The following is a 27,580-nucleotide window of genomic DNA, read 5'->3' as shown; positions in this document are numbered from 1 at the left end:
CACTCAAACCAATTAGATATTCAAGAAGATTTAAATCAATTACAGCAATGGTCTGAAAAGTGGTTAATGAAATTTAACACAAGTAAATGCAAGGTAATGCACATAGGTAAAAATAACAGTAAGTACGATTACAAGTTATTTGGAAATTCGTTAACAAAAGTGGGTTGTGAAAAAGATCTCGGCGTAATTATCAGTAACGACCTCACATCATCCAAGCAGTGTATTTCAGCCTCTGAGAAAGCAAATAAGATTCTGGGACTGATTGCGCGATCTTTTGATTTCAAAAGTCTATCACTCATTAAGCTATATAAATCGTTAGTTCGTCCACATTTGGAATATGCTGTTTCCGTATGGTCACCGAATCTCATTAAAGACATTGACAGACTGGAAAAAGTACAACGGCGAGCCACAAAACTGATTCCAAATATCAAAAATAAATCATACGAAAATCGACTAAAACACATGAATCTGTTTTCTCTAAAAAAGCGTAGACTCAGAGGTGACTTCATACAGGTCTTTAAGATTCTAAAGGGAATTGACAACATCAAAAGTGACAAAATTTTCACATTGAATGAGAATCAGACAAGAAACAATGGTCTCAAACTGTCCGGAAATAGATTTAATTTGGAAGTGGGTAGAAACAACTTTGCCAACCGTGTAGTTAATGAATGGAATAAACTTCCTGCACAGGTAGTGCAATGTAGTTCAGTTCGAAGCTTTAAGAATCATTTAGATAAATACCTAAGTAAGATGCTGTAATGATTATAATTTATCTTATATTATTTGTTTTTGTTTTGTTATCATTTGTCTGTCTGTTTCTCATTTATTATTAGTTATATGTCAATTCATTATTATTTACTATTTACCTGTTTGTTTATTATTTAACTATACTTATGCATTTATTTATGTATTTTATTTGTTATTTACATTATTATAGTTTTTACTTATTATTTTATTATTAATATGATTTTTTTTTCGCATCCGACCTAGATATGGACCAAAAGGTCTCCTGTCGGTATGCTCCGCCTTTGTAGTAAAAGGCTTCAGAATGTTGATTCATTTTACCGACAGCTGTTTCAACCATTACAAATGGTCATCTTCAGGACAAACATGGGTATATAAGGCCGAGTAAAAACGGCAGGGAGAGGTCACTTGTATGGTGGGAATCTGTCTACCCTACCGAGACGGAAAGGGTAACCGGGACAACTTCCCGATGTGGGATTACGTCCCGGAAGTCTAGACACAATCCCCATGTGGGTTTTTGTCCCGTGGTGACAGTCTGTATTTTCTATTGGACGGGAGGACATAATCAGATGAAATCTGTACATTTAAGATAGACTTTTGTAAAGCGATGCTCACTGCCTCAGCTACTACTAAACTTCTATAATTGTTATCATGGTGGATGAGTGTTGTATCTCTTATGAGATACAACAATCATCCACCATGTAAAGAGAAGAGAAGTAGAGCATAAGATTAAGGAGGCAAAGAGGAGAGCAGATGTGAAATGGGGTAAGAGTATAACAGAAAATTTTGAAAGTCATAAAAAGGTGTTTTGGAAAGAAATTAAAAGAGGAAGAGGAGGTGAATCAAGTAGAGAAGAAAGGGTAAAAGGTTCAGATGGAGAAATAATAATGGAAGAGAAGGCAGTGAGAGGAAGGTGGGTAGAGTATTTTAGGGAGTTGCTAAATGTGAAGGAGGATAGGGAGGGAAAGATAGTTGCAGTGGGAAGCGCTAAGAAAATGAGAATAATGAGTGAGGAAAATGGAGGAGAAATAGGGAAAGATGAAGTGAAAGCAGCTGTTAAGATGATGAGAGTAGGTAAGGCACCTGGTCTGGATGGATGTCTTGAAGAATGTCTGAAGAAAGGAGGTATAGTTATGGTGGACTGGCTGGTGAGGTTGTTTAATGTTTGTATGAGAGAGGGTAGAGTGCCGGAGGACTGGAGTAGTGCCTGTATAGCTCCAATTTACAAGGGACAGGGGGACAAGTGTGAGTGTAGTATTTTCAGAGGGATCAGCTTGTTGAGTGTAGTTGGGAAGGCTTGATTGAGAGGATTAGGAGAGGAACAGAGGGAGTAATTGGTGAGGGACATTGTGGTTTTAGGACAGGTAGGGGTTATGTTGATCAAATTTCTGTGGTAAGACAAATATGTGAGAAAACTATAGGAAAAGGTAAAAATGTTCTTTGGGCTTTTATGGATCTGGGAAAGTCTTATGGCAGGGTAGACAGGAAGGCATTATGGGAGGCATTGCAGATATATGGGATAGGAGGAAAGCTGTAAAGATCAGTCAAGAGTTTTTACGAGAGTAGTAGAGCTTATGTTAGGATTAGAAATGGAGAGAGTGAATGGTTTGAGGTAAAGGTGGGACTTCGTCAGGGATGTGCTATGTCGCCCTGGCTGTTCAATCTATACATGGATGGGGTGGTGCGAGAGGTGAAAGCAAGGGTTGTGGGTCAGGGGTTGGAGATTATTAAAGAAAATGGAGAAAAGTGGGAGATAAGCCAGTTGTTGTTTGCTGACGACACTGCGCTTGTAGCAGGATCAGAGGAGGTATTGAGGAAGTTAGTGACAGAGTTTGGGAAGGTGTGTGAAAGAAGGAAGTTGAAGACAAATGTGAGTAAAAGTAAAGTGATGAGATGTACAAGGGGAGAGAGTGGCAGCAGAATAGAAGTGAGTATTAAGGGAGAGAGAATGGAGGAAGTGGATGGTTTTAGATATTTGGCTGCGAATGTGGCAGGAAAGGGAGGAGTGGGGTTGGAAGTAGAATGTAGATTGAGAGAAGCGAGTAAATGCCTCGGTGGATTAAAAAGTGTTTACCTAGTTGTATTATACGGGAAGGGAGCTATGCTCGTGGTGACCCGTCTTTGTATCTCTCAGCATCAAGTTTTTTCTTAAAATCTTGAATAGTGTTTGCACACACTGTTTCTTTGTCCAATTTGTTCCAAGTATCTGTCACTGTGTGAGAAGCTATTTTCTTTTCTTTTTTTCAGAACTCTTCTGTAATATTTTTTTCTTTTCGTGTCCTCTTGTTTTCCATTGTCCCATTTCAATAAGTCATTCTTATCTAAGATTTCCATTCCCTTCATAATTCTATAGATAGTTAGTAGGTCTCCTATTTTCCTTCTTTGATCCAAAGTTGGTCATTCTAATTTGGACAGTCTTTGTTCATATGTCATTTTGGAAAGAGTTGATGCCAGTTTTGTTGTTGCTCTTTGTATTCATTGTAACTTCTTTATATTCTTTTTGGTACTGGGTGTCCATAGTGTTGCTGCGTACTCGAGTTTTGGTCTTACTAGTATAGTTTTTTTTATTTTTTATTTCCTCGTCCAAATAGGCAAATGCCACTTTTATTGACCTCAATAAATTATAGGTTTCTCCGAATATTTTATTAATATGCTTATCCGGTGTCATGTCTTTGCTGATCATCACTCCAAGGTCTTTTTCCGAGTTTACTTTTTTTACCTCTTCCTCACCAATTTTATAATCTCTCGATATTCTGTTTTTACTTTTTCCAAATTTCATTATAATAAATTTCTTGATATTGAATTTCACTTCCCACTTTTGAGTCAATTTCCAGATCTTATCCAAGTCTTGTTGTAATGAATTGCAGTCTTCCTCCGTTTTTACTTTCTTTAGTATTTTTGCGTCGTCTGCAAAGAAATTCATGTAACACTCTACTCTTTCGTCCATGTCATTTATATATATAGCAAACATGATCGGGGCCAGCACTGATCCCTGCGGGATACCACTTATCATTTCTTCCTAATTTGAGAATTTGTCTCTAATTACTACTCTCATTTTCCTCCCAGTCAGGAAGTCTTTCATCCATTCCAATAATTTTCTTCTGATGCCACCTATTGATTCTATCTTCATTATTAGTTTATTGCGTGATACCGTATCAAATGCCTTTTTTAGGTCCAGAAAGGCACAGTCTTGTATTATGTCTCTTAATCTTGAATAGAAGCAGATCAAATTTGTTGTGCATGATCTTCCTTGTCTGAATCCAAATGGATTTGAATTCAGTATAATTTTTTCTTCCAAATGTTTAACCCATCTATTTTTGACGACCTTTTCGCAAATTTTTGGTAATGTGCTTGTGAGGGAGACCGGTCTGTTACTTGATGGGTCTTCCTTGTTTCCTCTCTTATAGATTGGTACAATGTTTGCCTTCTTCCAGTCCTGTGGTACTTTTCCTTCTTTAAGTGAGAATTTAATTATATTGTATATTTTGTCTGTTAATTCTTCTATGCATTCTTTCATTATCCAATATGCAATTCCGTCTAGACCATGTGATTTTCTGACGTCAAGGGTTTTGATTTGGTCGCTGATTTCCTTTTGTGTTACAATTATTTCTTTCATTGAGGGGGATTTCCCTCTCTCTATTTCCTCACAGTTAGGTGAGTTTTCTATTGTGAATACTGATTTGAAATGGTTGTTCATAATTTCAGCCATTTCCGGTTCTTCTGTATATTCATGTTTACCTTGGCGCAGCTTTTGTAATTCTTGTTTGTTCTTCAGTTTGCTATTTACATACCTGTAAAATAGTTTGGGTTCTTCCTTGCATTTTTCTATTATTATTTTTTCACAGTTTCTCTTTTCATCTCTGCGTATTTTTACATACTCATTTCTTAGTTTGATGTACATTTGCCATTTGCTTGTTTTCTTGACTCTTCCATTTCTTCCAAGCTTTGTCTCTTTTATCCTTAGCCTCACTACACCTTTTGTTGTACCAGCTTTTTATGTATGTTCTTTCCATTTTTTTTTGTGGTATGTATTTATTTACTCACTCATTGTAAATTTCTTTTAGTATATTCCATTTCTATTCCATCCCTGTTTCTTTATCTAGGAATTTTTCCCAGTTCGCGCTTAGATGTTTTTTTTTAGTGTCTCAATTTTGTTGTTGTTGTACATTAGTCTTCCTATTTTATGTTTATCCCTTCTGCTTTGATCCATTTGCTCTTTCAACTCAAATTCTATTAGTACATAGTCATTTTTTCCTATCGGAGTTTTGTAATAAATTTTATCGACAATTTCAGGCTCTGTCGTAAGTATTAGGTCCAGCCTTGATGGTTCTTCACTACCTCTGTATCTGATATTTTCCCTTATCCACTAAGTCATTGTGTATTCAATGGTCATGTCGAGCAGGACGTTGCCCCAGAGTTCCTCTCCACCCTTCACTGCCATTTCCTCCCAACATATTTCTTTTGAATTAAAGTCACCCATAATTACTGTATTTCCTCTGTCTTTCAGTATATTAGTTAATTCGTATTTTGTATCTTCTAATATTTTGGAATGATCACTTTCTGTCCAGGACTTTGTTTTGGGGGGCACATACACCACTACAAATTTTCTACTCTTCATATGTTTGCTTTCAACTTATGTGTCTGTGTGTGTGTGTGTGTGTGTGTGTGTGTGTGTGTGTGTGTGTGTGTGTGTGTGTGTGTGTGTGTGTGTGTGTGTGTGTACACGCACACACACACATATATGTATATATATATATATATATATATATATATATATATATATTTCTAAACAGAAATGTAGTAGCACATTTGTAAATTACACACAGGAACCCACAGTCGGAGAAAGAATAAACTTCGAATAAAGAAAAATCCTATATTTCGGCTATCAACTGTAGCCCTCTTCAGGAAAGTACGAAGAGGGCTACAGTTGATAGCCGAAATATAGGATTTTTCTTTATTCGAAGTTTATTCTTTCTCCGACTGTGGGTTCCTGTGTGTAATATATATATACATACATATATATATATATATATATACAGATATATATATATATATATATATATATATATATATATATATATATATATATGAGTGGAAAAGGTGGTAGAGAAACGCGGGATAGAGCGAGAACATTATATTCCTGACGTTTCAACTTCTAGTCTTCCTCTGAAGAAGAGTTATAGTCGAACCGTCAGGAATATAGTGTTCTCTCTCTATCCCACGTTTCTCTACCACCTTTTCCACTCATCTGTCTACATGGTTACTATATATATATATATATATATATATATATATATATATATATATATATATATATATATATATATACATATATATATATATATATATTAATGTCCCGTGTCCTTAACATCATATCAGTAAAAAAAAATTAATGGATGATTCTTAACAGAAATTTCTTAAGATGATTGCTAATTTATCTTTCTCCCTTCTCAAGGAAATTTGAGTGAAGCGTTATATCGAAAAATTATTAAGTGACAGTCTTAGACACCGAAAAGTGAAATGAATGAGAAACAGCTGTTAGAGCTCTTAAAAACAGCATACTTCGCCGCTGTACCTGTCACACGAGGTCCCTGGACTCATATCTCACGGGAGCTTGATGTTCTTGGGGATTCGCTTAAGGAAGAGAAAAACAGAGAAAAACTTGAAGAAGGTTTGGCTCGTCAGGTGGTCGAATGCATTCTCCATCATCATTTGGCCATCACCTACCCTCGCAACCCGCATCACTGCAAGCAGGTTCTCGATTGGCTTAGGCAACAGTGGAAACAGAGAAACTGGAACGGACAAAATATCTTCCAGGGAATCATTGACGAACACAGAGCTAATGTCGGACAAGATCCCTTCAGTGAGTTTTATTACAAAACTTACTTCGGTTGGGATGGATCTAACTATTCAGAAACCGCTCATGGCGTCACTCTTCTGGAGAGCGGTGATGGGATAACGCATGGCACGACGGGGCTGACCACCTGGTGTGGTGCGGCTGTATTAGCAGAATGGGTGGCTCTCAACCCACAAGTCATCTGTGGGAAAAACGTCCTCGAACTGGGCTCCGGTCTGGGCTTTACAGGTGTGGCACTCTTGCGTTCAAATAGGACCCCTCCAGCTAGTTATACCTTCACCGACTGCCATCCTCATGTCCTCGATATCCTCCTTCACAATGTGACATTAAATCTTGGCCAGCCCCAGCCACAGGTACGTTTGTAACGATTGAAAAATTGAGTGAAAGTCAAATTTGGATTGAGTCTATACCATGTGCACTGTCCAGTTTAACAATGTACACCCACGTTTTCTTCCCAAAACTTCAGGATCTACGCAACTTTACAGCCGACATGACATCACGACTGGAAGAAAATCAACTGCAGCCAGGCGATATTGGAACCGCCCCGTGGGCCAACGGTATTCCAGTACCAGTCAACGGATCATCCACATTTTTCGTGTCGCAGTTAGACTGGAGGAAACCACCAATGTTGCAGCCAGTTGATGTGATTCTTGCGGCTGACGTAGTCTATGCTCATCACCTTATTCCACCCCTCGTGTCCCTTCTTAAGTAAGTAAATCACAAAATTTTCAACACTTTTTCCCTTCCCACCACAGTAATCGTTTGCGTGTGTACGCATACGTGTGCGTGTGTGTGTGCATGATTTCTGCCACTGATTGCCTATGTCTTACAAACTTTCCATCATCACTGCTACACCATATATGATATATTCATGGGATCATCCAGGTAAGACCACCCGTGTTCACAGAATCGGTGTTTGTGAGAAGTGAAAATAGTTTCGTAGGAAAACGAAAGGATAATAATGTATTAAAGCAGCTATTACAAATCAGCGCTTTTTCTGAGCTGTGTAGGGCTACTTGTCGTACCTCGATTGTCCTCATGGTTTGGATCTACTAATGCTCTGAACAATAGGCCCCATTGGAAATGCATTCAACTTGTTTACCATGCACGACAGACTGAACTTTATATATTTTTTCAGTTATTGTACGAAGTGTATCTTAGTGCTCTCTGGTTGCAGCTAATGTTATTTAATTGTAGCTAGCTTTGGCTATGAATACATTCCTATTTGGGCATTTGTAGGACCCACTTTTGTGTGTGTGGATAAAGTGATGAGGAGTAAATGCAGGAGCTACCTTTCCAAGAAAGATGGGTGCCACCTTATTTTTAATCCCGTGACGTCATACGTTGAAGAAGGGTTCCTACTAATTAAACAGCGTTCAGTAAATGAAAAACGGCTTCCAGTGATTTAAAAATTTCAAGTAATGAAATTAGCATGTGTTTTATTGTAAATAAGTCAGAGTTAAATTGTTTGATTTTAACATTTTCGTATTGTTTAGTGCTACTAAACAATACGTCGTATACAGCAAGGTCTATATATATACCAGGTCTAACCACTTCCGACCGAATTTCGAGGGTGTTGGGGCAGCGGGCCCGTGATGTCACCGGGCTGGTCAAAGTGGGGTTCGCGCGTCCCATCGCTGTTAGAGGGGGTTTACACGGTCTAGCGGTTCGTCGAACGCAGTTCGACAGACACGTGTTTAAAGTGATGTGTGAACGGGGTATTTGGGGTTTAACTAACGTGTTCGACAACCAAATACCCCGTTCACACGTTCACACATCACTTTAAACACATGTCTGTCGAACCGCGTTCGACGAACCGTTAGACCGTGTAAACCCCCTCTTAGTTGTAACTGATTCTTTGCTTGGATATGTTGCTGCCTCCGCTCGCACCGCTCCACGCAATTAGTTATATTCTGACAATGAAGATCTATATATACCGGTATATATAGATCTTGATAATGTGTCTTATTGTGCCATTAAGGGTTGTGGCTCAAACCAGAGGAAGTAAGCCAAATATTAATTTTCATCGTTTCCCTGCAAATAAGAAGGTGTGTGAAAGATGGATTGAGCTGCGTAAAAACAAGAACACTATTTTGGTGGATACATTGCTTTCAAGTTTCCACAACATGAATTTCTTGGATCACATGTAACATCACACAATAATTCATGGAATACTATAGCTAGTTGGAAGTCTGGTGGTTTAATGACACCAAGTGAGAGTTTTTTGTGTGATCTTGAGAAAATGGAACACATGTACTTATGTTACCATGGCCAGAAATCACTAACACCAGGAACAAACTCAACAGAGAAATTAACAACGCAAATATGTACTGTACATATGTGACATTGCCTCAAGAGGTTATTATTATTATTATTATTATTATTATTATTATTATTATTATTATTATTATTATTATTATTATTATTATTATTATTATTATTATTATTATTATTATTATTATTACTATTATTATTACTATTATTATTACTATTATTATTATTATTATTATTATTATTATTATTATTATTATTATTATTATTATTATTATTATTATTATTATTTTGTCTATTGTGTCTCACCCAATCTCTTTTTTTTTTCCTTTATTACTTCTATCAACGTGTCCTTTGTACTTTCGTTCATTTGTTCTTTGACTATTTCTTTAAACAGTGTGTGTGCGTGTGTGTGTGTGTGTGTGTGTGTGTGTGTGTGTGTGTATTCACTTGGTCTTTCACTTGGTCTTTGGATCACGTGTTGGACTCGTGATCGACAGCTATTTCCCTCCTGGAAGAGAGCTCAGAGCTCGTAGGTCCGATCTATGGGTAATGCTATGTATGTGTGTGTGTGTGTGTGTGTGTGTGTGTGTGTGTGTGTGTGTGTGTGTGTGTTTACCTAATTGTAGTAGACAGGAAAGGAGCAACGCTCTTTGGGTACTGTCCCCTATTCTCTAATTTTTTAACACGTCTAGACTCAAATTTATGTACAGTTCCAGCTTAATCTGTATCTTTGATTTTGAATTATCATATTTAGATTTGAATTCATGTTTTGTTTGAGATTGGGCTATATCACCTGAGCTATCTCACATATTTATACATCTATATGGAAAACTGTATTTCCTCACATCCTTTCGACATGTGGTCTTTCTTAATTTACTCCCATGACCTCTTAAAGCCCTCCCATATTTAATCAGATTTCTTCAATCAATCTCTTCTATCCTCTTTAGTGACCTGAACACTGTAATCATGTCTCCTGTTTCTTTTCTATCTTTCAAACTTGATAGACCCAGTACTTTTAGACTTTCCTCATATGGTTTATCTGCCAGAATGGGGATCAGTTTGGTTACTTCCCTTTGTATTCTCTCAATTTTGCTTGTATCCTTCACTTTGTGATACGTCCAGTCTTGGACGTATCAGGGTTTCTATGATTTTTATTATAAATTCTTTATCCATATAATGGAACGCCACTTAAATCTTCTGTAGTAGTCCACATGTCTCTCCCACAAACCGGCTGAAATATCTGTCAGGTGACAGGTGTGTGTGTGTATGTGTATTTACCTAATTACAGAGGTGGGCGCGCGAACCTTTTTTTTGGGTTCCGAATCCGAACACGAATCTTCGCCGGTTTTGGGTTCCGAACCTCCGAATAGCGAACCCGATTTTCAAAATTTCGGTGCGAACATTTATACCGAAGAAGATAAATAATTTTTTTTAAAAAATAGCAAAGCGAACCTTAATTCCGATACCTTCCGAACATTTCCAAACCTAAATTTTACTCATTCCGAATCTCCGAATCTAAATTTAAAGCTTTCCGATTAAAAAAAAGTGTTTTTTTAAGATATCTACATTATTTATTAAACAAATTATTACTAGAAAAACAAATTATTAATACAAGACAGTAAAAAGTAAAAACAAAAGTTCACAAAACAAAACAGTAAAAACATTTAAAACAAAAATTCACAACACTTCAGTCTTCACTCTTCACTCTTCACAGATTCACTCTAACTTGTCGGCCCTCTCTCTCTCCCTCTTAACCAACTTCAAGTTTCCCTTCATGAAGGTCAGGTTCTCAAAGTTCAGATTGGTCAGAGAGGCTCGCTTTGGCCTCAAAATGTCCGAGCCGAAGCTGAAGAGTCGTTCAGCTGAGGCAGACGAGGGCAGGGGAGTGTTATACTTGATGAAACAGTTCACCCAGTGCTGCCTGTGCTCCTTGGGGAAGTTTGCCGGGGAGATCTTCATGATGCTTGTGCCGAGAATGGCGCCCCAAGTGTCTACTTCCTTGCCGACCTCCTCCTCCAGGTTGGCCACCACCACAGGCTCCTCCTCGTCCTCAAGAAGGAAGGCAAACTCGTCGTGCTCGCTGGTGTGGCTGGCCACAGACTGTGGCCTGGAGGTGGGCTGGCTGGAGGCGGAGGCCACATCCCCCTCCTTGGACCTGATTTGGGCCACAAGGTCCGACACCATCTTGTCCCTCACCAGGTTGTACAAGTCAGGATTTGTCCTGCATATGTACTTGACCATCTTTAGACGGAACCTGGGGTGGAAGGCAGTCGCAAGGAGCTTCTCCTGGTCCTCAAACATGTGTTGAAACCTGAAAAGATTAAGATATGAGTTAATTTAATTATTGATTAATGATTATTATTTTTTTTTCATTTCAATTACTATAAAATATTATATTATTTTATTATTTATATAATTATATTATATTATTATTATTATATTATATCAAAATATTAAAAATATCTACCTTTCAGTGAAGCCCTTTTTGTCTCTGCCATGGTGCTCCTGTGTCCCCAGGAGGTAGGTGACGAGGGGCTTGGCAGGCTTGATGCTGTTGTCGTCCCTAAGCAGGTTCAAGTCCCTCTGGAGCACCATCAAGTTGGGAAGGAAGTTCCCCATGTAGGCATGCTGGTCTGACTGCATTTTGTCCAAAGCATTGGCAACTGGGGCCATAACTTTGACGTACTCGGCGATGACCTCGTTGTCCTCGTCAACAAAGGCGGGGATCGGGTTGGGGCGCATGCTGGTACAGAGATCATTGATCTTTTTACGGGTGTCCAGGTCCTGTAGCAGGCCAGAAAGCATCTTATAGCTGTCATAGCTGGAGTTCCACCTCGTCGCGCCAGGGACTTTAAGTTTTTTGCCGATAGCATCCTTTATCTCGTTGGCTGCGACAGTTCGGCAGCCCTGGGCATTCCACAAAGACTGTGGCTTGGCAGCCGACCTGAAGATAATCCTGGCACCATGGTTCCATTGTGGGACCTGAAAAAAGAATATTTATTATTTAATATTTTATTACAATTCACAAATTAAAAGATAATAAATAATAATTTACATCTTTTTAGTTTTTACCAAAAGAACAATAAATTATTTAATATTTATAAATTATTAATTTATTAAATTTAAAAAAATAAAATTATTATACTCACTTTGGAAACATCCTCAGACGCCAGGAGGTTCAGAGTGTGTGCACCACACCTCTGGTGTTTAGGCAGGCTAACCTCGGCTTCGTCAGCCTGGTCCAGGGCCTCCTCCATAGATATGACCTGAGGCTCGTCAGCCAGCTCTTCGTCAGGCTTGTCCTCGCCAGGTTGTATGACGACGTCCTCTTGTGCAAAGTTGACAAATGCACTTACATAGTTTGTGCCATTGTCTGTGGTCGTGCAGAGAATCTTGCTGCTGATGCTGAAGTCCTCATGCAGCTTGCTCAAGGACCTCGCCAAGTACTAGGCTGTCTGGCTCTCCTTCACCTCCTTCATGCCCAAGACTGCAGTCGTCCTCTCCAGGGTGGCCTTGTCCAACCACGAGACTGTGGAGCCTATGAAGGCCCGGTTGTGGCTCGACCAGCTGTCGGCAGTGGTGGCCAGGTAGTCCTGCTTGGACATGATCTGGGTGAGCTCATTTTTGGCCCTGGCGCTCATATGCTTGATGTCGTCGCCAAGCTTTTTCCTGGACGGCAGCTTGAACTGAGGGTTCAGGTAGTTGAGGAAGGCCCTGAGCGCCTCTGACTCTGTTGTTATGGTGGGCAGCATGTCGCGGATAATCCACTGAAACATAAAAAAGATGTGTGAGTATTTGAAGTTAAATTTTTGTTATAAATTATTTTTATTTATTAAAGTTAATTAATTTATTAAATTATTTTCATACTAAAACAGTAGAACTTTTAAAAGTAAAACTTACCTCATAAAACAGGTCAAGGGCCTTCTGCTGGTCAAACCTCTCAGCCATAGCCTCCTCAATACAGCCCTGCCTGAGGCTTTTGGCATCCCGACCACCACCAGAAGCAGAGCGGCCACGTTTGCTGCTGCCATCTAAGGCTGCTTTTAAGGCAGGACTATCTAAAGGGTGCTTGGTGGCATAATGCTTCTTTAAGTTGCTGTTGGTGTCATTCTGAAGCTTCAGCCTCGCAGTGCAATTTTTCTTGGCGCAGAGGGCAAACCCGGCGTCCCTGCCGACACCACACTTGAAGAAGGGCTTGAGAATGTCCCAGTCTCTGTAGAGGTCCCTTTCCCTCCTGGAACCGTGACCTCCCTCGGCTTGCTCGGCCTCGGTGTCGGCAATGTCCATGTCCTCGGCTCGACTTGTGCCAGGCATCAGCTCCGGACTCGAAAACTCTGGCAGTTGGATATCGCTGGCGTCAGATTCACTCTCAGCGAGGCCGCTTGGGTTCGTGGACCTTGGTGTGTCAGACTGAGCACTTGGGTTTCTCGACCTCGGTGTGGATGTCACGTACTTATCCATTGTCAGCGGTGAGTGTGATGCGAGTAGAGTAGTCTAGCCTTCTTGGGTGTCTTCTCCAGTGCAACGGTTGAAGAATGTCTGACTATTGTAGCACTGTTTAACTAAATCGTAACTTACGGGACGCGGTGACAAGAAAGTCTGCAGACTGTGCAGATTTGTAAACACTAAACAAGCGCTCTGATTGGCTGCTGCAGTCACCGGCGCATGCGCGGTGGCTGCGCGTCACTAACAAGCGTTCTGATTGGCTGGCAGCCAGCTGCGGTCACAACATGACGAGTCTGTGTGGTACAGATAAAGCAACGAGTTAAACACCACGAGTATATTTCCAAGTTCAAAGAAGGGCAGTCCAGGCAGTACTACTAGTCTTTGTTTCGCATTACTACACACAGTCACACAGGCTTGCATATCGAGCACATTTCGAGCAGTGGTCATTTGAGACACACACACACACACACACTTACACGCCCATACTGAAATAGAAGTAGAGAGAAGCGATAAAGTAAAACACAATGCTAATGGTCAAAGGCGTCTCTAGTTGTTACAGAAATATAGGCGTCACCACATCTGCATGCTGCGGAAAAGTTGAAAACCAATGTTTGGTCGTCTTCGTTTTTCGAATTTTTCCCGGGATATGGAGGTTCGGATTCGCGAGAAAAAAAAACGTTCCGAACCCGAAAGGCCGAATCTTTTTTGACGTCGGTCCGAATCCGAACCTCCGAACCCAAATCCGGGATTTTGCCGGTCCGAACAAATCCGCAGATAAAGGCCCGCGAACATTTGTTCGGAACGCCCACCTCTGCCTAATTGTAGTATGCAGGAAAGGAGCAACGATTGTTGGTTCCTGTTTTCTATTCTCTAATTTTCTAACATGCCTAGACTCAAATTCATGTATGGTTCCATTTTAACCTATATCTTTGACTTCCAATGATCATATTTATATTTGAACTCATGTATTGTTTGAGCTTGGGCTATACCACCTATGCTATTCCACATATTTATACATCTGTATGGAAAACTGTATTTCTTCACGTACTTTCGACATGTGGTCTTAATTTACTTCCATGCCCTCTTAAAGCCCTCTCATCTTTAATCAGGTGATCTCTTCTATCAATACAATATCTCATTTAGTGACCTGAACACTGTAATCATGTCACCTCTTGCTCTTCGATCTGTCAAGGTTGGCAGACCCAGTACCTTTAGTGTTTCCTCATGTGTTTTATCTGCCAGGCTGGGGACCAGTTTGGTTGTTGCCCTTTGTATTCTCAGGGTTTCAATGAGCTCTTTCATCTCTTCATCCATATAATGGAACGCCGATTTCATCTTCTGCAGTAGTCCATATGTCTCCCACAATCCTGCTGATATATCTGTCAGGTGACATGTCTTTTATCAACACTCCTAAATCAGTGTGTACAAGAGATGCAAAGATCGTCAAATGTGCATTTTTAGAGAAATCGCGAGTCGTTCAAAGTTGTTTGGGATAAAATATTTGAGAAAGTAGCTGGCATTGGCTCAGTCAATGAGAGTTCCTCATTTTGGATAGAGGGCAGGGCTAGCTGTAGCTCCTTTTACGTGATTGGTGGGAATTTCTCTACACGGTAAGGCTGGACTGTGTAACCACTTATTATAGGATGAACGAATGCAAAAGTTGGACTTCAAGCATTCCGTTCACTATACTCGTTGCATTGAGAAATGGCCGTTAGGGCGGAGCACTGGGAGTCCCCCTGTGGTGCCACATATAATTATTTTATATATTTTTTATTTTATAATTTTATTTTATATTTTTATAATGTTGCCACATACAATTATATTATAATTTTTTGTCACACCACCACTGAGGTAAAAATCAAAGCAATGTTTTCTATACAAAGGTTTCGTTTCCTCGAGTCATAGACATGGCATATGAGCAAGAGAGAGCGACGTTGCCGCTACATCTATTCTCTGGCCCCGCCCCCCTCACACTGCATTCAGTGTGAGCCGTGCGGGCCGTGTTATCTGTGGAGATGTGGTAACATCGGGAAATCTCCTAACCCCGCCTTAGCGGTCACTTCTCGTTGCGCTGACTATAGTGTAATCGTGCCTTAAAGTGTACGATGGACTATTATATAGATAAAGATCATATTGGCCAACGTCCTGCTAAGCGGACATGTAGAAAACTTAGCTTGTGGACCTCCAGAGTTGTGTGAATTGTGCTTGGATTACAACACAAGAAAAAAAAAAGTGAATTTCATTGTGGGATAGATTGGAATATGCGTTCGTTAAATCATCAGGAAATAACATCAAATGTTATAGTCTAATTTATATACTATTTTATTGTTATTCATTGTATTAATATGTAATATATATCAATAATAAAGTATGTCTACAATAAAGTATTACATAATTGTATTTATATTTTCACTGGAGGAAAAATATTGCATGGTTGCTATACAGGACAAAAAATAGATAAGGGTAAAATATTGCATACAGTGGTTGCATGATTATCTTGTTTTCTTTATATTTTCAATTGAGAGAAAATGACCGGCTGTTGGAGGGAAAACGACAAGAGTAAAAATGGCTGCGGGATTTTGCCTGGAGGTAAAATGAACGACAACGGTTAGCAACTACTCACCACATCTTACAACCGAAAGGCACAGAAAATCCACAGCAATACAACACAGATAATTGATGGTCCAATGTTTCCACAGAGAATTTTGGGAGGACCTTAAAACCGCTTCCAGTCATTGTGGGCCTGTGGGCTTCCATTCTGTGAAACTCGAGGCAGCAATTATCACTCGTTGTTATCCAAAAATATTCTTTTGATAAGGACGTCATGTTTTTATCTGATATAATTTGTATAACATTTATGACAATGTTTATCATTTTGCATTGCAGGGAATTGCTGAGCAGTGCTGGAGGTAGCGAAGATAAAATAACTGGAGCTAACGTTGTAAAACATAACACACACAACAATGTTAAAACAAACAGAAATCTGCTGAACAGTATTGGAACTATAAAAAACAACATAACAACTGCAAATATCCAGAACTCAAACACATACAGTAATAACAAAGCAAATACCACAGATTTCATTGCTCATAGGAATCAACTCAGGACTAGAGACACAACTATGCACAAACACAAAATGAACAAAACAAATACAAATGAAAATGCGAGGCGCATCAATAATTCTACCACAACGACTTCACCCATAAAGAATAATAATAACATAAACAGGAGTTATCTGAACGCTACGTCTACAACCCTGGCATCATCAGCAAATACAGTAAACACTGCTCCACACTCGAAGCTGAAGGAAGCATTCATCGCCTGTACACGGCGTAACCAAGACACCCTGAACACCTTCCTGACTGCCTTGAACGCAGAGAGTCTACAGCACCAACTCGTGTATCAGACCAACTCCGAGACTGCCCTTTTCGGCTACAATGAAAGTTATATGCCCGTCAAAGTATTTAGAATAAGGATTAAGAATCCTGACGGTTGAAATATATTGTTTATACATACACTTTTTTTTTTTTTTTTTTTTTTTTTTTTTTGCCTGCGGATAACACATTAGTCGTTCCCAGAGTTCCTCCTGTTTAGTGAATGGAGGATGTCTGTATTGCGAGAAATCCATGTAGAATATATGAGTTTTGTAGAGTGAGGTGCACTGGGCACAATAACTCTGTACCAGTTTCCACAATTTCCTACCACTCATTCACATAAGGAAAGTTAACAACTGACGGTTGGTACCCTCCTGCCACTAGTCAATGACATGGAAAGAGTCCCACATTCTCACAACACAGACAACAATGCAATACTTTTTCCTGGATAGTTATACCGGAGTGGGCTCTTGTAGTATGTTGTTGGCGTTCAGGTTTTGTATAGGGTTGGTGGCTGCTAATGATTAAAGAACGTTGAAGCTGTTAGTGCAACTGTGAACTGTAGCGGTTGTCTTTCTTTCTGTGTATATGTGGTAATTATAGAAGTATGAGACGGGCCAAATGTGCTTTAGTGGAACATGTAGCTGTTCTATATGCCTTGTTTTATGTCGTTCATAATATATTTGACCTGGTGTTAATGGACTTAGCTTACAGTTATATCAGCTCTGGTGCATTGTCTATAGAGGTGTTTGTGAGAACTTTCATGGCGTTTAGTCATCGTGAATCTGTTGTTTGTGTGGTATGTAAATCATGTTTTGTGTAAAACCTAAAATCTGAAGTTCAAGTTGTTCAATATTATGTTGCATGAACTGTCCTGTTTTTAGCTTCTGAGCATTACGTTGCCAATGCTCGCTCCTTCAAAGTGCCTTTACTTGTTCAAAGCTTGGTGGAACATCAACATGGGTAGTAAATAGGGCTGAACTGAGCCATGTAGAATTCTGTTGTAAAAGATCCTAAATTTAGATGTTTTGTCTTAGCAGAGAATGTGACCTGGAATGTCTGAGACGAACGTAATCTATCCACTTTTTATAATCGCAGTTCATGCTTTCGTTGGCGAAATCGTGTAGCTGACCAATCATACGACAGCAGTGGATATAGGAAGTCGACAAATGTTTTTTTCATATATTCATTAATACCCGGCTCACCATGATGAAGTAAAATATTCGGTGTTTTCTTCTATGTTTTACGCGCTCTTCGTATTTACAGCCCTGAATTTGATGAGAAATTTGAGTATATATTTCGCTGCAGCGATTTTTTTTTTCATAGTGTTCAACCACCCCCCTCCTTTGATACTAAGAACCTTCTGATTTTACCATTCAGTAACAATCTGGCTCAAGTTCCTCACATCTTAAAACGTGGAATGGTACTGCCTGGGTTAAAGTTGTATTTAATAACCCATATACTTTTAAGAAGTTAATTTTTAAAAATTCACCTAGTGTCTCAAGTGGCGGCATATACAAGATCCCTTGCAGAGACTGTAAAAAGTATTACTGTTGTGGTTAGGTTCGGACAAGCCAGGGAAATTAAACTCACAATAACACTAAGGCTCGTAGAAGGTAGGTCCGGAGTGAGGGCCTTTTCAAGTGTCGTAGGCTGAGAGCGAAGGGGCACTTGAATCTTGGAGAATGTTGTGCTCGGGGCGACTTGTTGGAGAGAACAGCCATTTTAATAAGATAATGAAATCTGTGTTAATGGGAAAAGACGATTTAATCTAACGTTTTTCGCCCATTACGCCTGCTCTCCCTTATATGTATGGTATTGTAAAAACACACAAACCTGGAAACTCTAAGACCAATTATCAACTCATTGAAATCCATCTCATATAATTCATCAAAATGACTGGTATCTTTACTCAGTCCGTTGGTTGGCACAATTTTCAATTCAAACATATAAAAATAATGTTGATTTAGATCATAAACTTAAGAGTTTAAATATTGATTATAATTTCAAACTTGTCAGTTTTGATATAACTAGTTTATTCACAAAAGTTCCAGTAGATGATTCAATTGTTTTCCTAACTGAATTTCTAGACAATCATTGAACTTATCAAACTATGTATTAAAGGTTGTAAATTTGAATTTAATGATCAATTTCATTCTCAGGAATTCGGTGTGGCAATGGGTAATCCATTCTCTCAAATCCTTAGCAATCTCTATATGGATTTTTTTAAATAAACTATAAAGTGAAATTTTGCCACCAAATGCGATCTGGTATAGATATGTTGACGATGTTCTTTGCCTGTGGCCCAGCTCTGAGGATCTAAATGCATTTTTACAATCTCTGAATAATTCAGTTCTTTCCATTAATTTTACTATTGAATTAGAATGTATTGGTGAGTTGCTCTTTTTAAATTGTCTTATTCATAGAAATGGTAATGTTTTAAGTTTAGTGTTTATAGGAAGCCGATAAATGTTTTTTTTCATATATTCATTATTGCTCGGCTCGCCATGATAAGTAAAATATTCGGTGTTTTCTTCTATGCTTTTACGTGCTCTTCGTATTTGTAGCCCCGAATTTATTGATGAGGAATTTGAGTATATTGTCAAAGTTGGTCTTGGATTAAAGTACCCTAAAAGATTTTTAGATCACGCTCTTGCTGCAGCGAAAAAAATATATATATATAGTGTTCAACCATCCCTCTTCTTTGATACTAAGAACCTTCAGTTTTACCATTCAGTAACAACCTGGCTCAAGTTCCTCACATACTAAAAACATGGAATATTAAAGTTGTATTTAATAATCCATATACTTTTAAGAAGTTAATTATTAAGAATTCACCTAGTGTCTCAAGTGGCTGCATATACAAGATCCTTTGCAGAGATTGTAAAAAGTATTACCTTTAGGCAAACGGGCAAGGAACTCTCAACAAGGATTAAGCAACACAAGTACAGTGGAAAAACAGCACAAGAGTCTAGTGCGCTGTTTGTCCATATGAGAGATTTTGATCATCGTATTGATTGGTCTAATGCTCCATCTACTACTTGTGATTCATTTGCCAATAGGAATATAATTGAAAGTTGTATGATAAAAAATCTGAAGGATCCAACATTAATATTAGCAAAGGTATTTTTGAATTAGATCATTTTATCATTGACAAAATTTGTAATCACATTACATCTTTTCAAAAATAATCTTATTCTATGTATTTTAATGTTTGTTACATTTTCTCAATGTGTATTGTCTGTACCTTTACCAGTTTATTTTCATACCTCTTATATACCTCTATGTAACTTTTTTCTATTGTATTCCTCTGAAGATGTCAAATATCACAAAATCGTTTGAGAATTCTAGTTTCTTTTCCGGTTTCCCTTCTGGTTATCAGCAATATATATATATATATATATATATATATATATATATATATATATATATATATATATATATGTATGTATGTATGTATGTATGTATATGTATGTATATATATATATATATGTATGTATATATATATGTATATATATATATATATATTTATATGCATGCATTGTTAAAATCGACAGCGTTAGTGAGGTTGTTGATCTTCTTGTGAGTATTCTCCAGTTTTCTAACCTATATTCTGCCATTTAGAGGGTGGGCATAGACCAAGTTGCCAAAATGATTCATTTATTTCAACGTTTCGTCTAACAAAGAGACATCTTCAGGAAATTCTGTAACATAGATAATAATGACGTACAGAAATATAGAAAACAACATGTAAATCTAAACAATTATACAAATATAGAAGCAAATATCAATAAATGCGTAAATTCACACAAAATAAACACTATACATGGGCTGATGGGGACCGTTACTTACAATATTTAAAAGGTCCGATGAAATGACGAAGAAAACCCTTCGCTCGGTGACATATATACGCACCTAGCCGGCTTGGGTGGTGGTGGAGGGCGGGAGAGGGGGCGGGGGTGGTATCTCATTAATACGAGAAGAAGAGGGTTGGGGGGTTAGGGGGTTGCGGGGTCGGTTGGGGGGAGGATGGAAGGAGTGGGTAGGAGGAGGTGGAGGGGGGGGTTTCGGAGAGAGGTCATGCTCGGTAGTAGCTTGGTCGTGCTGCTAAACAAAGCGATGACAGAAGTCATGTTGCATTGGATATTAATGATAGGACTACATTCTCTGATAAACATAGCTTCTAGAAGCTTAAGTTTATGTACATCCCTATTGCTTGCTATAATCCTAGTGTTTGAAACTAGGTATTCACGGGTGGCTGTTAGGTTATGGTATTTCATTAAGTGATGTTTTATAGCCCCATTTTGTAAATGCATAGTTATTCTCCTACTGAGACTACATCTAGTAAAACCAATATATGCTGTATGACGGGCTACACAGTTCCCGGTGCTACAGGTGAATTCATAAACACAATTAGTTTTAGACATAGTCTCAGTATTACTATTTAAGTTATTAGTTATAACCAATGAACTAGTTTTAGGGTTGGAGTAGTATACAACCACCCGGATTTCCTTATCTTTAGATACCGGATGACAGTTCTTAGTGATGATGTCTTTAATTATTTTTTCATCTTTTTTGTAACCCTTGTTGAAGATGTTATGGTAGTATATATCAATGAATTGGGGCTTAGGGGATGTTTGTGGGGAAAGGTGGTCACACAACATTTTATTACAAATTACATCAAAATCACTATTAGGGAAACCATTATTCACCAGAATCTGGCGGATGTGCTGCAATTCTGTATGCAGAGCCTGCCAGGAAGAACACACTTTAATAGCCCTCCGGACATACGCTCTAATCACACTGGTTTTATAGCTAGTCGGGCACTCACTTTTGTAGTTCAAACACTTCTCAGAGTTCGTAGGTTTCCTGTACACCTTCGTTGTAAATTCCCCGGAAGAAGAGTCCACTAAAATATCGAGGAAAGGGAGTTTGCCATCCTTATTCATTTCAGTCGTGAAGCTAAGACCAGATTCCTCCTGGAGGCGCAGTCTCAATCCCTGGAGAAGGGCTTCTGACTGTGCGCACACAAAGATGTCGTCTATGTACCTGTAGTATAATGAAGGTTTGGTGACGTCATCTTTAAAGACTGCTTCCTCTACTGCCGACATGAACGCTTGGGCAAAGAGTACTCCCAGGGGGGAACCCATCGCTATCCCGTCGTGCTGGACGTACAACTTTCCCTCTGGACATTTAAAGGGGGCCTCAGTAGTGCAGATTATCAGCACCTCTTCCATTATGTGCTTCGGGATGGTTGGAGGGGGGAAATCTGCGTGTTCATAAACATATTCCAAAATGATGTTAATAGTCCTATGCACAGGAACATTTGAAAATAAACTAGCAGCATCCCACTATGGGCCGAAGCAGTGAACATTTACATCGGAAAACCTTCTATTAACATACAACTCATGCCCACAACCACACTCCCAAGCAGTAGACGCACATAACACAAACAATTCCACCCATTTCCACAATTTACAAGAAAGTTGCTACTTCCACGTACGCAACGCTACGGATCACGGCTTAAGGCAATGACCTCTCCCAGTGTTCAGCCAATGCACGGCCTGTATATAAACCCTTGTAATCACCAAAACATTGTAAATCCCTCCCTGAGGATGACCGAGTAAGGTCGAAATACGTATTGGAGAAATACAAAAGAGAAAACCGCACCAAATGTCTTTTGGACACCTTCTCAGCTATTTGGAACCAGCACAGAAACTTGTTGCACGGGACAAATTGAAGCTTCAATATAAGCTCAACAACGCCATTGTCGCTGTAGACTTCTTGAAATCATGTATACAACATGGCCTCCTACCAATATATATATGTATATATATACATATATAATATATGTATATATATATATATGTATATATATATATATATATATATATATGTATATATATACATATATAATATATGTATATATATATATATGTATATATATATATATATATATATTATATGCATACTCACGGCGCGGTTGGTAGAGTTCCCGACTGTCACTACAGTGGTCCGGATTCGAATTCTGCCCAGGGCTGAAATTATTTCAGTATCTCTGCGTTTCGAGTCGTTACTCCAACTTTCGCGGGTGGGGAGTTGGGTGTGTGTGTGCGTGTAAGGTCACAGTATTACCCATAGATTGGTCATACGAGCTCTGAGCTCTCTACCGGGATGGAAATAGCTGTCGATCATGATTCCAACACTTGACCCAAAACCATAATGATGAATCACACACACACACACACACACACACACACACACACACACACACACACACACACACACACACACACACACACACACACACACACACACATATATATATCTGTATGTGTGTGTGTGTGTGTGTGTGTGTGTGTGTGTGTGTGTGTGTGTGTGTGTGTGTGTGTGTGTGTGTGTGTTGAATTAAATTAGACCGTAGCTTGGGCTAGAATCAACTTCTTGTTGATAGACTCAAGTTTTCTAATCAGAGCGGATGACACTTCTTTTATAAAAGGTGGGACATTCTTGATGGAGTAGAGGCCAAGAATGTCCCACCTCTTATAAAAGAAGTGCCATCCGCTCTTACGTCAACAGAGTATTCACCCATTGTTCTACTTGGCCCCTTCTCCATCAAGCAACTTCTTATGTGGTACTTTGTCAAAAGCTTTTTTTAGGTCAAGAAATGCACAATCAGCCCATCCATCTCTTTCTTGTATTATATCTATTAGCCTTGAATAGAAACATATTAAATTAGTGACGCATGATCGTCCTTGTCTGAATCCAAATTGTCTTGGATTAAGCACGCTGTTTTTTCTAAATATTTTACCCATTTACTTTTGATCATTCTTTCACAAATTTTTGCTATTGTACTTGTTAGAGAGACTGGTCTATAGTTGGTAGGGTCTTCTTTATTACCTCCTTTATATATAGGTACTATATTTGCTTTTTCCAATCTTCTGGAACTTTTCCTTCTTCAAGGAACTACTTATTATGCTATGTATTTTGTCTGCCAGTTCATTTCTGCATTCTTTCAAAATCCAGTTTGCTATTTCATCTGGTCCATGCGATTTTCTAACATCAAGATTACTCAAGTGTTTCATTATTTCATTCTTTGTTACTTCTATTTCTTTCATAGGGGGGACTTTCTCTTTCCATTCGATCTCTTCAGGTTGTATGTTCTCCCTTGTAAACACTGATTTAAAATGCTTGTTCATAATTTCCGCCATTTCAATTTCCTCTGTGTATTCAAGTCCTCCTTGTCTTAATTTCTCCAAATCTTGTTTGTTTTTCAGTTTGTTGTTTACAAATTTGTAAAATAGTTTTGGTTGATCTTTACATTTTTCTATGACATCTTTTTCATATTTTCTCTTTTCCTCTCTGCACGCTTGTACATATTCATTTCTATAACAAGTATATATTTTCCATTTTTTCAGGTCTTTTGTCTTTCTTCCTCTTGGTCCAAGCTTTGTCTCTTTTGTCCTTTAAAACTCTACAGCTTTTGTTGTACCAGCACTTTACATATTCTTTTTCTTGTTTTTGTCTTGGGACATACTTTTCCACTCCTTTTTTATAGATTTTTGTCAAAATATTCCATTTCTCTTCTACTGTTGTATCTTCTTTGTGTATTCTTTCCCAGTTTCCATTTTGAAATAATTCTCTTATTTTATCAAAATTTGTTTTTTCATACATCAATCTTCCTTTTCTATATTGTTCATTTCTTTTCATGTATTATTCTCATTTAGTTCTAGTTCTATCAATATGTGGTCACTTTTACTTATTGGTGCCTGGTATTCTATCTTTTCCACTATTTCAGGTTCTGATGTGATTATTAGGTCTAGTCTCGATGGTTCTTCTTCATTTCTATACCTAGTGTTCTCTTGGATCCATTGTGTCATTGTGTGGTCAATAATCATCTCAAGTAGAACATTTCCCCATGAGTCTTCTCCACCCTTTACGGTCATCTCTTCCCAGCAGATTTCTTTGCAATTATAGTCGCCCATCATAACTATTCTTCCTCCATCTTCCATTATCTTGTTTAGTGTTATTCTTGTGTCTTCTAACATACTTTTATGTTCACTCTCTTCCCACGAGGCTGTTTTTGGAGGCACGTAGTTTATTACAAACTTTCTGCTCTTCTTATCTCTGTCTTCTACTTCTATCATAATCATCTCTACTCTGTTCTTTCCATAAGTGACACACCTCACGTTTATATCCTTCTTAGTCAGGAACATAAATCCACCCCCTAGTTTTATCTCTCTGTTTATAATCCAATAATTATATGCATTGTGTCCTATGCTGTTGGGTGGTAGTGGACCTTTTAATTTTGTCTCAACAATTCCCATTATGTCCGGATCTTTTTCCTTCAGATACTCGTTCAGTTCATTCAGTCCTGTTATTAATCCATCTATATTTGTGTAGGATACTCTTAACTTTCTGTTATTTTCATTGTATTCTCTGTTGTTTCTTTTTTGTTTCTCTCTGTTATGGTCCATTTCTCCAATTTCATATTCACTACTCTCCAGTAGAATTCTTGTTTTTCTGACTCCGTTCTGGTCTCGTTTTTTTTTTTTTTTTTTTTTTTTTTTTAGCTTCTTTCCTTTTCGTTTTTTCTTCCTCTCTTTCCTCTTTATTCATTTCTCTCTTTATCCATACTTTTTTATACTGTTCACTTGCTGCTAGCTTCCCTGTTTTTGCTAAGATATTCTCTGCTGTTGTTTGTGATCTGAATTTAATCTTAATTGGTCTGGTCTTATCTATACTATACTTTCCGAGACTAAACTTCTCTTCAATTTGTTTCATGATTTCAGGTTCATCTTCCTGAACCTATTCTAGTAATCTACTTACTTTTTCATTTTCCTCTTTGATTCTTGTGGTTCTATTTGGGTTATGTTTCTCTTCCATTCCTAATATAATTATACATTTCTTTTTATCTGTTAAGTCTCTTACAATATTCTCCTTCTGTCTCATCACTTTGATAACTGAGTCTTCGGTTTGCTCTTTCATTTGCTGTTTGATTATATCAGTAAATGCAGTTTTACTATTTTCCTATATCTTCCTCCACCCCTGTGCCTTTTTTGCTATTGCATTTTTATTGTCTTTATTGTTCCTTTTTAATTCTTCATTCTCCTCTTTTACTTCTCTTAACTGTCTTTTTAGTTCTTCTATTTCATCAGTTAAGTTTTTGTTCGCCTTCTCTAGTTCTTCCAATCTTTCAACCCTTTCCGCAATTTTTGACATTCTACCGAACCTAATCTCCCAATGTTCGGTCATTTGTTCAAGTTTTCCCTCCAGTTTTGCCAGTCGGGGGAGGTTGGTATCCGCCGCCCCCTCATTAAATCCTTGGAAATTATTATCCTCACCTTCCATTGAACTGCTCTTATCTATGTTTCTAATCTTTACATTTTTGTTAGTCCCATCATCAAAATCAAAATCATCGGTTCGTCGTTTGTTTACAAGCCGTCTGGCTTCTTGGACCAAGTCCTCCCCTTCCTCATTTCCTTCCATTTCCCTCAGTAATCCCTCTCCTTCTTCTTTTTCCTCACTTTCCCACTACACCACGAGCAATCCCCACCTGTAAATACAATAGGTACTTCCTTTCCGTTGAGATCCACGAGAATTTCACTCTTTCTTCAGAACGTCAATCCTCGCCGTCCATCTAACGTACGTGTGTGTGTGTGTGTGTGTGTGTGTGTGTGTGTGTGTGTGTGTGTGTGTGTGTGTGTGTGTGTGTGTGTGTGTGTGTGTGTGTATTCACCTCGGATCTGCTGCAGCCTCTTTTCGAGACAGCCAGACACCACCCTACGGCAGTGAGCTCAGAGCTCATTATTAGCAGATCTCTGGGTAGGTCTGAGACCACTCACACTCCACACACCGGTGTGTGTGTGTGTGTGTGTGTGTGTGTGTGTGTGTGTGTGTGTGTGTGTGTGTGTGTGTGTGTGTGTGTGTGTGTGTGTGTGTGTGTGTGTGTGTGTGTGTGTGTGTGTGTGTTTACCTAGTTGTATTTTGCGGGAAGGGGAGCTATGCTCGTGGTGTCCCGCCTTTGTATCTCGCAGTGTCTGGTTTGCTAGTTTGTATTTACCTAGTTGTATTATACGGGAAGGGAGCTATGGTCGTGGTGACCCGTCTTTGTATCCTTCAGCATCAAGTTTATTCTTAAAATCGTGAATACACACACTGTTTTTTCATCTAAGTTATTCCATGTGTCCAGCACTCTGTGTGGGAAGCTATTCTTTTTCCTATCTCTTCTATAGTTGTCCTTTTTGAGTTTCTTTTCATAACCTCTTGTTTTTCCATTGTCATTTTTAGTCAATCTTTTCTGTCAAGGATTTCCATTCCTTTCATGATTCTACATATAGTCAATAGATCACCCCTTTCTCTTCTTTGCTCTAGTGTTGGTGGTTCTAGTTTCGATAATCTTTGTTCGTATGTTAATTTGGAAAGAGCTGGTGCCAACTTTGTTGTTGTTTTCTGCATTCTTTCTAGTTTCCTTATATTCTTTTATATATATTGTACTGGGTGTCCATATTGTCGCTGCATATTCCAGTTTTGGTCTAATCAATGCGACTAATATTTTTTATAATTTCTTCATCCAAGTATTCAAATGCCACTTTCATTTACCTTAGTAGATTGTATGTTTCACCTACTGTTTTGTTTATATGTCTGTCCGGTGTCATGTCATTGCTGATTATCACTCCAAGGTTCCTTTCCTAGTGAATTTTTTTTTTCTTTTTCACCAATTTTGTAATATTTTGAAATTCTGTTTTTGTTTTTACCAAACTCCATCATGCTACACTTCTTGATATTGAAGTTCACTTCCCACTTTTGAGTCCATTTCCAAATTGTGTCCAGGTCTGATTGTAATGAGTCACAGTCCTCATTTGTTGATACTCTCTTTAAATTT

The 27,580-nt window shown here is 38.5% G+C and overlaps 3 protein-coding genes across 4 annotated transcripts in view; 1 reads left to right on the top strand and 2 right to left on the bottom strand.

The window, feature by feature from the left end:
* The window catches only part of LOC143022122 (uncharacterized), a 64,559-nt gene extending 47,358 nt beyond the window's left edge, over positions 1 to 17,201 (top strand). For both annotated transcript variants that reach the window (XM_076180135.1, XM_076180136.1), the window contains exons 2-4: positions 6,200 to 6,954; positions 7,068 to 7,309; positions 16,208 to 17,201. In XM_076180135.1, the coding sequence (XP_076036250.1) occupies positions 6,265 to 6,954; positions 7,068 to 7,309; positions 16,208 to 16,817 (1,542 nt within the window). In that variant the 5' untranslated portion in view covers positions 6,200 to 6,264 and the 3' untranslated portion in view covers positions 16,818 to 17,201. The remainder of the gene's footprint in view (positions 1 to 6,199; positions 6,955 to 7,067; positions 7,310 to 16,207) is intronic.
* On the bottom strand, positions 10,424 to 12,316 carry LOC143022123 (uncharacterized). The gene is made up of 3 exons (XM_076180137.1): positions 12,025 to 12,316; positions 11,343 to 11,857; positions 10,424 to 11,186 (listed from the first exon to the last, which is right to left on the bottom strand). Exons 1-3 carry the CDS (start codon positions 12,130 to 12,132, stop codon positions 10,592 to 10,594), a joined length of 1,218 nt encoding a protein of 405 aa, XP_076036252.1. The 5' UTR covers positions 12,133 to 12,316; the 3' UTR covers positions 10,424 to 10,591.
* Positions 12,310 to 13,349, bottom strand: LOC143022124 (uncharacterized). The gene is made up of 2 exons (XM_076180139.1): positions 12,776 to 13,349; positions 12,310 to 12,642 (listed from the first exon to the last, which is right to left on the bottom strand). The coding sequence occupies exons 1-2, from the start codon at positions 13,334 to 13,336 to the stop codon at positions 12,322 to 12,324; spliced, it is 882 nt and encodes a 293-aa protein (XP_076036254.1). The 5' UTR covers positions 13,337 to 13,349; the 3' UTR covers positions 12,310 to 12,321.
* Positions 17,202 to 27,580: the final 10,379 nt, after the last annotated feature.

The sequence above is a fragment of the Oratosquilla oratoria genome, chromosome 43 (assembly GCF_046742065.1).
Source record: "Oratosquilla oratoria isolate Oo_2021 chromosome 43, ASM4674206v1, whole genome shotgun sequence".
Classification (NCBI taxonomy): domain Eukaryota; kingdom Metazoa; phylum Arthropoda; class Malacostraca; order Stomatopoda; family Squillidae; genus Oratosquilla; species Oratosquilla oratoria.
The sequence above is the reverse complement of the archived record's forward strand: the minus strand, read 5'-3'. Positions and strand labels throughout refer to the sequence as shown.